The 11284-nt window shown below is 45.2% G+C and overlaps 1 protein-coding gene across 1 annotated transcript; it reads left to right on the top strand.

Moving 5' to 3' along the window:
• The first annotated feature begins 9610 nt into the window (after positions 1-9610).
• Positions 9611-10474, top strand: LOC135057375 (olfactory receptor 5AR1-like). Its single transcript, XM_063963265.1, has one exon. It carries the CDS (start codon positions 9611-9613, stop codon positions 10472-10474), a length of 864 nt encoding a protein of 287 aa, XP_063819335.1.
• Positions 10475-11284: the final 810 nt, after the last annotated feature.

The raw sequence follows: 11284 nt of genomic DNA, 5'->3' as shown, positions 1-11284 counted from the left end.
TGGACCGCCAATTCGCCCTGAAACACTCTGTTCCCTTAGTACCCTTGGCATCAGAAATTGAGATTTGTGGGTTAAACGGGGAACCATTATCCCAGGGTAAAATTACCTCTTGCACTAGCCAGATTTCTTTGTTTATTGGAGCCACACACTCTTAAAAATTGTCCTTTTATGTGACTGTCTGTACTTTTGCCCCATTGGTGTTGGGGTTACCCTGGTTAAGGGCCCACAATCCTCAATTTGACTGGGTCTCTGGGGAGATTCTTAGTTGGGGTACTGATTGTTTCAGGAGTTGCTTGAGCCTTCCAGTCAGGCTCTCGCAGCTAAGTTTGCCAGGATTGCCAGGGTGTTATGCAGATTTTGCGGACATGTTCTCCAAAAAAGTTGCAGAGGTACTACCTCCCCATCGCCCCTATGACTGTGCCATTGATTTGTTGCTGAATGCTAAGCTTCCCAAGAGCAGGTTGTACTCCCTGTCACGTCCTGAGACTCAGGCTATGGCAGAGTACATTCAGGAGAACTTGGCTAAGGGATTTATCAGACCTTCACAGTCTCCAGTTGGGTCGGGGTTCTTCTTCGTGGGTAAAAAGGACGGTTCGTTGCGACCCTGCATCGACTTCAGGGAATTGAACCGTATCACGATTAAAAACTCATACCCACTGCCTCTCATTTCGGTCTTGTTTGACCAGCTTCGTACTGCCACCATTTTTTCTAAGATTGACCTACGTGGTGCGTACAATCTAATCCGAATAAGAGAGGGGGATGAATGGAAGACTGCCTTTAATACCCACTCAGGGCATTATGAATATTTGGTGATACCTTTTGGGCTCTGTAATGCCCCGGCAGTCTTCCAGGATTTCATGAACGATGTGCTCAGGGAATATTTGGATAGATTCTTAGTTTTATACTTAGATGACATCCTAATCTTCTCCCATTCCCTGGAGGAACATCGGAAGCATGTACGCTTAGTCCTCCAGAAACTCAGAGACCACCGGCTTGGGGCGAAGCAGGAGAAGTGCGAATTTGAAGTTCAGCAAATCGCATTTCTAGGATATATTATCACCCCAGAAGGTTTCCAAATGGAGGGTTCCAAGGTACAGGCAGTCCTGGATTGGGTGCAGTCCACTAGTTTGAAGGCACTGGGCTTTGCAAATTTTTATAGACGATTTATCGCTGGATTTTCGTCTATAGTGGCGCCCTTGGTGGCACTCACTAAGAAAGGGGCGGATGTTGCTCACTGGTCGTGTGAGGCCAAAGCGGCTTTTGCCCGTCTCAAAAGGGCATTTGTCTCGGCCAAGGTGCTGTGACACCCAGATCCAGAGCGTCCTTTTGTGGTGGAGGTGGATGCCTCTGAGATGGGTATTGGGGCAGTGCTCTCTCAGATTGGAGTGTCTGATAATCACCTTCATCTCTGTGCTTACTTTTCCCGTAAATTTTCGCCTGCCGAGATGAATTATGACGAGGGTAACCGGGAATTATTGGCTATTAAGGATACACTCGAGGAGTGGAGACACTGGCTTGAGGGGGCTAAGTTTGTGGTCTCAATTCTCACCGACCATAAGAATTTGGCATATTTAGAGTCAGCGAAGCGTCTCAATGCCAGGCAGGCACGATGGGCTTTGTTTTTAGCTCTCTTTAATTTTTTGATAACATATCGCCCTGGGTCAAAAAACATCAAGGCTGATGCGCTCTCGCAGAGTTTTGCTCCAATCCAGGAGACCACCGAGGAGCCATTGCCCATTGTGTCCCCATCACGTATTAAAGTGGGCATTACCCAGGACCTCTTGTCATTAGTCCTTAGAGCACAGGAGCAGGCTCCTCCAGACCTTCCGGTAGGTCTTTTGTTTGTGCCTCCTAGGTTAAGACAGCGAGTGTTCCTGGAATTCCATGCCAAGAAGTCGGCAGGTCACCCGGGTATTGCCAGAACTCGGGAGTTGCTATCTAGGGCGGTGTGGTGGCCCTCGGTGGCTAAGGATGTGGATCAGTGGGTTCGGGCATGTGACATCTGTGCCCGAAATAAGACTCCTAGAGGGGTTCCTGTTGGCCCATTACATCCACTCTCTATTCCATCTAAGCCATGGACCCACATTTCAATGGATTTTGTGGTGGACTTGCCCAAATCCTCGGGGATGACAGCCATCTGGGTTGTCGTTGACAGGTTTTCGAAGATGGCGCACTTCGTTCCACTGGTTGGGCTGCCACCGGCCAGACGCCTGTCTGAATTATTTATGCTGCATGTTGTGCGTCTCCACGGGTTGCCACTTGATGTGGTCTCTGACCGCGGATCCCAGTTTGTGGCCAAATTCTGGAGGGCATTTTGTTCCGATCTCCAGATTTCTGTCAGCTTGTCGTCAGGCTACCATCCGCAGTCTAATGGGCAGACGGAAAGGGTTAACCAGTCCTTGGAGCAGTTCCTCAGGTGTTATGTCTCCAAGTGTCAGACTGACTGGGTTGCTCATCTGTCCATGGCGGAGTTTGCCTATAACAACGCGGCTCACTCTGCTACAGGGATCTCTCCCTTCCTTTGTGTGTATGGGCATCATCCTAAGGCCAATTCTTTTGACCCCCTGGACTCCACGCCTGGTGGTTCCTCTGTGGTTTCGGTCCGTAGAGGTATTTGGAGGAAAGTGAAGAAAGCCCTTGTGTCTGTGTCATTTGTGACCAAAAGGGTTTTTGATAAGCGGAAAAGACCCTGCAGCTTCAAATTAGGAGACTTCGTCTGGTTGTCTACCAAGAATTTGAAGTTGAGACAGCCATCTCATAAGTTAGGCCCCCGGTTCATCGGCCCTTATAAGATCACCAGGGTTATCAATCCGGTGGCATTTCAGTTAGATCTGCCCCGTTCTTTGGGTATCAATAAAACATTTCATTGTTCCCTTTTAAAACGGGCGATTAGTAATCCTTCTTCCAGTGGAAGACCTTCCCCTCTTCTGATATGTGGTCAGAGGGAGTTTGTTGTTGAAAGGATTCTTGACTCCAAGATGGTTCGGAGTCGGCTGTCATTTTTGGTGTACTGGAAGGGGTATGGCCCGGAGGAGCGGTCGTGGGTGCGCAGTTGTGATCTTCATGCCCCCAGACTGATACGCTCTTTCTTCTCGCAGTTCCCCGATAAACCCGGTGGTAGGGGTTCTTTGACCCCTCGTCAGAGGGGGGGTACTGTTAGGGTCTCCTGCCCTGTGCTGCCACGTCATCATGGCAACCGGGAGACAAGTGCTAGCGGTAAGACTGGAGTCAGTTGTTTAACTTGCTGGGGTTCTTTTGCTACTCTGTGAATTTAGCAAGTTTGCGGCTGTATTCTCAGAATTGTCTGCCTAAATCCTTCCTCACTGTGCAAGGTGTTCAGGTGTCAGTTTAGTGGCAGTAAGCTGAACCTGTGCACTGCAAGTGAGGATTGGGATTGTGGAGACTCTCCTTGTGTCTATTATTCCATCTCTGACCAAGGAGTTTACTGCCACACCCGTTGGTAACCCTTTAGGGTTTTGATGTTGCCCTTAGCAACAGCATTTCGGGTTCTCTACGTATTAAAACACAACATCTTGCTTTTTCCATCTGAGCATTCCTATACTAGGGAGACATCCAGTTTCTTAGCCTCTGGGCTTCTCTGTTCACTTTGTGTTTATTTTGTTACCCTATCACATTCTGTGTATGTAATGTCATATTCCCCAGTCTGTCTGTGAGTTCAGACACCAGTGCATTCCTGCAGGCACTGGTGTGCATAACAGTTCAGACACCAGTACATTCCTGCAGGCACTGGTGTGCATAACAAGAACTAGCAAGTAGTTGGCCCAGGCACAAAAATATGCTTTGGGACCCCACCAAAACACCTCAGGGAGGGCGGACACACACTGGGCTCTGGGTGGATGACATGGTGACACATACACTGGGGCCCAGGTGGGAACAACATGGTTATACACATACCAAGGCTTGGGGAGGGCATGGTGACACACATACACACACACACATACACACTTGGCCCTCGGTGGGAATGATATGGTGACACATACTAGGGCCTGTGGTGGGGATGGTGATGCACATACTAGGGATTGGGGTGGTGGCATGGTGACATAAACACACACACACACACACACACACACACACACTGGCTTTTGGGGGATTACAAGGTGACACACATACCAGGGCTGGAGGTGAGGGGGGTCATTGTGACACACACATACAGTGAGTCCAAGGGGAGTGGGGGGGCATTGTGATATACATACTGGGGGGGAGGAGCATGGTGATGCACACCAACACACACATATACAGTTTGTCCCATGGGAGTTGGGGGCATGGTCATGGTGACACAAACACATACAGTGGGCCATGGGGGAGTAGCAGCATGGCGATAAACACGTAGGAGGTTTGCCATGGTAACACACACTGCGTCCTGAGGGAGGGGGGTGGGCTTCGTGATACATAAACTGGGGGGCATGGTGACACACACTGATACAGTGGGTACTTGGGGAGGGAGGTCATGATGATACACACACACGAATAGTGGATCATGGGAGGAGGGGTGCCTGGTATCACAAACACATTCATACAGTGGGTTCTGGGGGAGGGGGGTCATGGTGTCATACACACATAAATACATACAGTGGGTCCTGGGGAGTGGGGCCTGGTGTCACACATACATACACACATACATACAGTGGGTCCTGGGGAAGGGGGGGCATGGTGTCATACACACATACACATACATACAGTGGGTCCTGGGGAGGGGGGCCTGGTGTCACACATGCACACATACATACAATGGGTCCTGGGGGAGGGGGGGTCATGATGACACATATACATATGGGGGTTTGCCATGGTAGCACACACATACTGTGTCCTGGGGAGGGGGGGGTCTTGGTGATAGTTCCACCACTGGTGCTAGTCACTGCAGCCCACACAGTGGATTGAGATGCGCTGTGGGCTGTGGAAATGCTTTCGTACAGTGCAGTGTAAAAAAAACCCTTAAAATGCCCGCTACCGGGGAGACAGGCGCTACAGGTCAAATGTGACCTTTGGCGTCTGTCTCCTCCTTGCATGCACACTGCGGCCGGTGCACATGCACAGACCAAATTGACGAAGCTGCTGCATACAGACGTGCGGTGTGTCCATCTCTGAATCGGCCCCTAAGTTAGTTAGGCCTAAAGGCAAATCTGGCTAGCTGAATGTTAAAAGGCTGAAAACACAAAAGTGCACTGATTCCTATATTGGCCAAATTAAGCATTCCACTGTATCTGCCCTTCATAAGAACAATCCTAAACTGTTTAAATTTAAAGAAAAAGTGATAAAAGTTATTTTGTATATTTAACTTTGTGATAAAGCAATGTAATAATAATATTAGAATACTAGCACGGGAGTTTCTCCTTTTCACTGTTGCAAATACAAATGAGTGTTAAAAATTTGGTAAATCTATAGAGCTGTAAATTTGAGATGTCTTAATGTAAGTAAATATTAATCCATGGTTCTTGGCGTTACCTGAGGAGCACCCATAGCAGATAAGGTAAAAAGTGACAGGACCATTTTTGTAGTTTATTAAATTATTGTTTCAAACTCTGCCATCTGTTATATTCTGGCTTGCAGTACCTCTGGGCTGCCAGAGGTACTGCTATTATGTTCTTACCTGCAGTACCTCTGGGCTGCCAGGGGTGCTGCTAATATGTTCTTGCCTGCAGCACTTCTAAGCTGACAGGGGTGCTGCTATCATGTTCTTGGCTGTAGTACCTCTTGGCTGCCAGGGGTGCTGCTATTATGTTCCTGCCTGAGGTACTGTACCTCTAGGCTACCAGGGTTGTTGCTATTATGTTCTTGCCTGCAGTACCTCTAGGCTTCCAGGGTTGCTGCTAATATGTTCTTGCCTGCAGTACCTCTAGGCTGAAAGGGGTGCTGCTATCATATTCTTGGCAGTAGTGCCTCTTGGCTGCCAGGGGAGCTGCTATTACAGTATGTTCTTGCCTGCAGTGCCTCTAGGCTACCAGGGTTGCTGCTATTATGTTCTTGCATGCAGTTCGTCTTGGTTTGCTTCCAGGGGTGCTGCTATTATGTTCTTGCCTGCAGTACTTCTGGGCTGCCAAAGGTGCTGCTATTGTGTCTCTGACCTGCAGCACCACTGAGCTGTCAGAGGTGCTGTTGTTTGAAGAGCAGTCCAAGCTGGGGTAATCAGCTGAAACATGCTGCTCTCACCTGATTACTTTACCCAGCTGCAGTGCATTGCTGTTTAGGCCTGTCTTTGTAATTGGCCTTTATTTACTGTATGTTAAATGCTAGTGAGCCCTGAGAGTCAGGGCCAGTTATAGTTTTGTTTCAGCTTATTTTAAGTTCTGTTGTTTCTAATCAGTTTCTCAGCCAGTTTTCATGTCACAGTTTTGAGTTCATGTTTGCTCTGCCCAATTCCTGAATCCTTGTCATAGCCAGTATCCTGTACCTCATCTACACCATTCTTCAGAGACTGTTACCCTTGCCCAGGTGAAGTAACCTGCTTGTGTATTTCTGTAAGGGTGCATAAGGATTACGACCGTAGGCGGTACTCACCGGTCCGCGGAAGCCGTAACGACAAGTATCTGTTCACACTGGGAAGAAGGGGAATATTGTAGTGATGGCTGTAGGGCATTGGTTCCCAAACTGTGTGTCTAGGCACCATGGGGTGCCTCAGGACATTTGCAGGGGTGCCTTGGATTGGTGGTCCAGGACCTATTCAAATTAGTTATGGTCAATTTAACAGGCAAAAACAGTGCTGGTGGCTGTCGAACCTAAAAATATGTTTTTGGCTCGCCATTCAAACTGCTGCAATCTGATTGAAGGGACTTGAATCCTAATGGATGCAAGTCCCTCCGTACTGGAAGCCTGCCACCGTACCAAATGCCACTGTGAGACGCCGCCCACCGGAGGGGAACGGAGGTGTGTAACCTCCATTCCCTCCCCAGCCAGTCACCCGCACAGACCCCTACTAACATTTCTTCCTTTTTTGCTTCTTCAGTTAGCGTGTATGCCTTCTATGGAATTCTTTTCCACTGGAAGTGCATTCTAAATTTTGATCAAATTGTCCGGGTGGGCATTATCGTTCAAACAACGCAAGCCACGCATCGATAATGACATCATTATGTCAACCCCCATTTTCATCCCCTTAGAGGAGTTTTATTAAAATTCGAATTAAGTAGTTTTCCTATTTTCCACCTGCAGAATACCTATGTAAAATTTTAGCTTCTTAACATATCTGGAAGTGAGTGAGTGAGGGCTTTCGCATATATATATATATATATATATATATATATATATATATACACTGCTCAAAAAAATAAAGGGAACACTAAAATAACACATCCTAGATCTGAATGAATGAAATATTCTTATTAAATACTTTGTTCTTTACATAGTTGAATGTGACAACAAAATCACACAAAAATTATCAATGGAAATCAAATTTATTAACCCATGGAGGTCTGGATTTGGAGTCACACTCAAAATTGAAGTGGAAAAACACACTACAGGCTGATCCAACTTTGATGTAATGTCCTTAAAACAAGTAAAAATGAGGCTCAGTAGTGTGTGTGGCCTCCACGTGCTTGTATGACCTCCCTACAACCCACACATGTGGCTCAGGTAGTGCAGCTCATCCAGGATGGCACATCAATGTGAGTTGTGGCAAAAAGGTTTGCTGTGTCTGTCAGCGTAGTGTCCAGAGCATGGAGGTGCTACCAGGAAACAGGCCAGTACATCAGGAGACATGGAGGAGGCCGTAGGAGGGCAACAACCCAGCTGCAGGACCGCTACCTCTGCCTTTGTGCAAGGAGGAACAGGAGGAGCACTGCCAGAACCCTGCAAAATGACCTCCAGCAAACCACAAATGTGCATGTGTCTACTCAAACAATCAGAAACAGACTCCATGAGGGTGGTATGAGGGCCCGACTTCCACAGGTGGGGGTTGTGCTTACAGCCCAACACCGTGCAGGATGTTTGGCATTTGCCAGAGAACACCAAGATTGGCAAATTCACCACTGGCGCCCTGTGCTCTTAACAGATGAAATCAGGTTCTCACTGAGCACATGTGACAGATGTGACATAGTCTGGAGACGCCAAGGAGAATGTTCTGCTGCATGCAACATCCTCCAGCATGACCGGTTTGGCAGTGGGTCAGTAATGGTGCGGGGTGAGATTTCTTTGGGGGGCCGCACAGCCCTCCATGTGCTCGCCAGGGGTAGCCTGACTGCCATTAGGTACCGAGATGAGATGCTCAGACCCCTAGTGAGACCATATGCTGGTGCGGTTGGCCCTGGGTAATGCAAGACAATGTTAGACCTCATGTGGCTGGAGTGAGTCAGCAGTTCTTACAAGACGAAGGCATTAATGCTATGGACTGGCCCGGCCATTCCCCAGACCTGAATCCAATTGAGTACATTTGGGACATCATGTCTCGCTCCCTCCACCAACGCCACGTTACACCACAGACTGCCCAGGAGTTGGCGGATGCTTTAGTCTAGGTCTGGGAGGAGATCCCTCAGGAGACCATCTGCCACCTCATCAGGAGCATGCCCCTGCATTGTAGGGAGGTCATACAGGCACGTGGAGGCCACACACACTACTGAGCCTCATTTTGACTTGTTTTAAGGACATTACATCAAAGTTGGATCAGCCTGTAGTGTGTTTTTCCACTTTAATTTTGAGTGTGACTCCAAATCCAGATCTCCATGGGTTAATAAATTTGATTTCCATTGATAATTTTTGTGTGATTTTGTTGTCAGCACATTCAACTATGTAAAGAACAAAGTATTTAATAAGAATATTTCATTCATTCAGATCTAGGATGTGTTATTTTAGTGTTCCCTTTATTTTTTTGAACAGTGTATGTATATGAAGGACGAAACGCGTTGGGACTGTTTGCTGCTGAAACTCCCCTTGATGGACAGATAAGTGTTTGAACTTTTTTTTCCTGTATGTATAACCTTTGGCTATCTTGTGCCGCTGGGATAGTTTGTTGCTGACCTCCCTATTCCCTTAAATGGACAGATAAGCTTTTATAATTTTAAATCTTGTACGTGTGTTGTCTAGCCGTTTTTATGTGATTGTTCATTAAATCTATATTTTATGTTGTGAAGTTACAGATTACATTTTATTGGGAATAAGCTAGTTCCCTAAGCTCGTGCCTCATATTGCGAATCGCATCATTTTAATTTATGAACGATACACACTATGTTTTGCTGTTTCTTCTTTTTTACATGCTAATCCAAAAATGATGAATATCGGCTGGAAGTTGTTACTTACCAGATAAGTGTCCAAGGCCATATTAATTTCTTAACCCACCTGAGTATTTCCGTTATATTTATCACTACACTCAACAGCGCTTATTTTTCTTCACTACCTATTTTTATTTATGTGTATACCATACACTAACCTTGTATTATGAGCTGCTACTCTTAAAAGGGTTAAAAGAGTGTTCTTTATTATTTTCTCCACCGCATGTCTGTACTATAGCGCCTAGGTCTCTATTTCTTTTTATATATATATATATATATATATATATATATAAATCTTGTTTTTTTATTATACAGAAGTGTTATTTGAAGAACCATTTAATACAACAGAATTCTCATTTGAGGACTTGACTGAAGACATAATACTCCAATACTTTATGATAGTAATATTATTCATTTCCTACCTTGTTGTTATTTGTGGAAATGTCACCATTATTGCTGTGATTTGTGTGGCTCCCAACATGCACACTCCTATGTACATCTTCTTAATGAATCTCTCCGTCATTGACATTGCTTCCACCTCAAATATTTTACCTAAATTATTATATATGCTCATCACCAAGTATAACATAATCTCATTCTGGGAATGTATAGCTCAGCTGTATGTATTTTTGCTATTAGGTAGCACTGAAGTTGTCCTGCTTACAGCCATGGCATATGACCGCTATGTTGCCATCTGTCACCCACTTAATTATATCACTAAAATGAGTATAATACACTGTGCCGGCCTTTTAGTTACAGCCTGGACATTTGGGTTTTTAAACCCTATTGGACATGCTGTCCTTATATCTAAGATGTCCTTTTGTGCTTCTCATGGAATCAGCCACATCTTCTGTGACATTGCACCTTTGTTAAAGATCTCTTGCAGTGATGTATCTGCAGTAGAAATGCTAAACTACACTGAAGGAACAATATTGGGATTTATTACATTTCTTTTCACTTTAGTCTCATATATTTTCATAATTTCAGCAATCTTAAATATAAAATCTGCTAAAGGTCAATCTAAAGCATTTTCTACCTGCTCCTCCCATCTGACCTGCATTATTTTATTGTATGGGACAATAATATCTTTGCACATACAACCCACATCTAACTACTCTTCCAAACAGGACAAGTGGTTTTCTCTTGTATATGCTGATTTGGTGCCAATGTTAAATCCTTTCATTTACAGTTTAAAGAACAAAGACGTCAAAGACGTATTGCTGAAATTTAAAAAGAAATGTGTATGGGAAAACATATGATCAATGTTAAAAATGTGTTCAGAGCAGTCCAGCTCAGCATCATCTTGCCTATTGATCTGTCTGTGGGGTTGTGCCTGTTAATCCTGAACAAACTTGCCACTTACTTGATATCTTTTGACAAAGCATTTAACAGAGATTTGTAAAGCAACACCTACTGAATGTTTGCAGAACTACAGAGGGCATGTATTTATCTGTCTAAGAGGTTGGTCATAAAGTTGACCTACATTATAGTACATCCACTACTGCATTAAACGTATGCTATGCTCCAATACTTTCTATCCTTTTCACATAGTTATTGCAATTAATTGCACATCACATGTAATACAGCACTTTGGGCAGAGATCCTCTGTAATGCAGCAATCAACAGTGAATGAAGCACAGAGGCCCTGTAATGTATCTCACATCTTCTGCTAATCAGCACATTTCACTGAACACAAATCACGTGTAATTCATCACATGTCCTTGGACGTACAACCTTTCATGTAGCTATTAGTGGTAATTGTCTTGTTGCACACATCAATTTTATTCTTCTCCCCAGTTTTCCTCCATGGTGAGTAGAGAGTGACAACATCATCATCAATATATTGTGCCCAAGCAGCCATGCCTTAAAAATATTGTGAGACTCTTCAGGCACGCAGGGAGATCACTAAGAACCCAATATATTACAGAAACACATGAAATATCCAAGGAATTCCCTTCAACTTTAACTACTCTATACCAACATCTGTCCTAAATCAGATTCACTCTGGATTGAAATCTATTCCACCAAAATTTTCTTGAGATCTGGGTGACTTCTGCACTGCACATCAC

This window comes from Pseudophryne corroboree, chromosome 3 (genome assembly GCF_028390025.1).
Source record: "Pseudophryne corroboree isolate aPseCor3 chromosome 3, aPseCor3.hap2, whole genome shotgun sequence".
Lineage (NCBI taxonomy): Eukaryota > Metazoa > Chordata > Amphibia > Anura > Myobatrachidae > Pseudophryne > Pseudophryne corroboree.
Note: the sequence above shows the minus strand (reverse complement) of the source record. Positions and strands in the feature narration are given on the sequence as shown.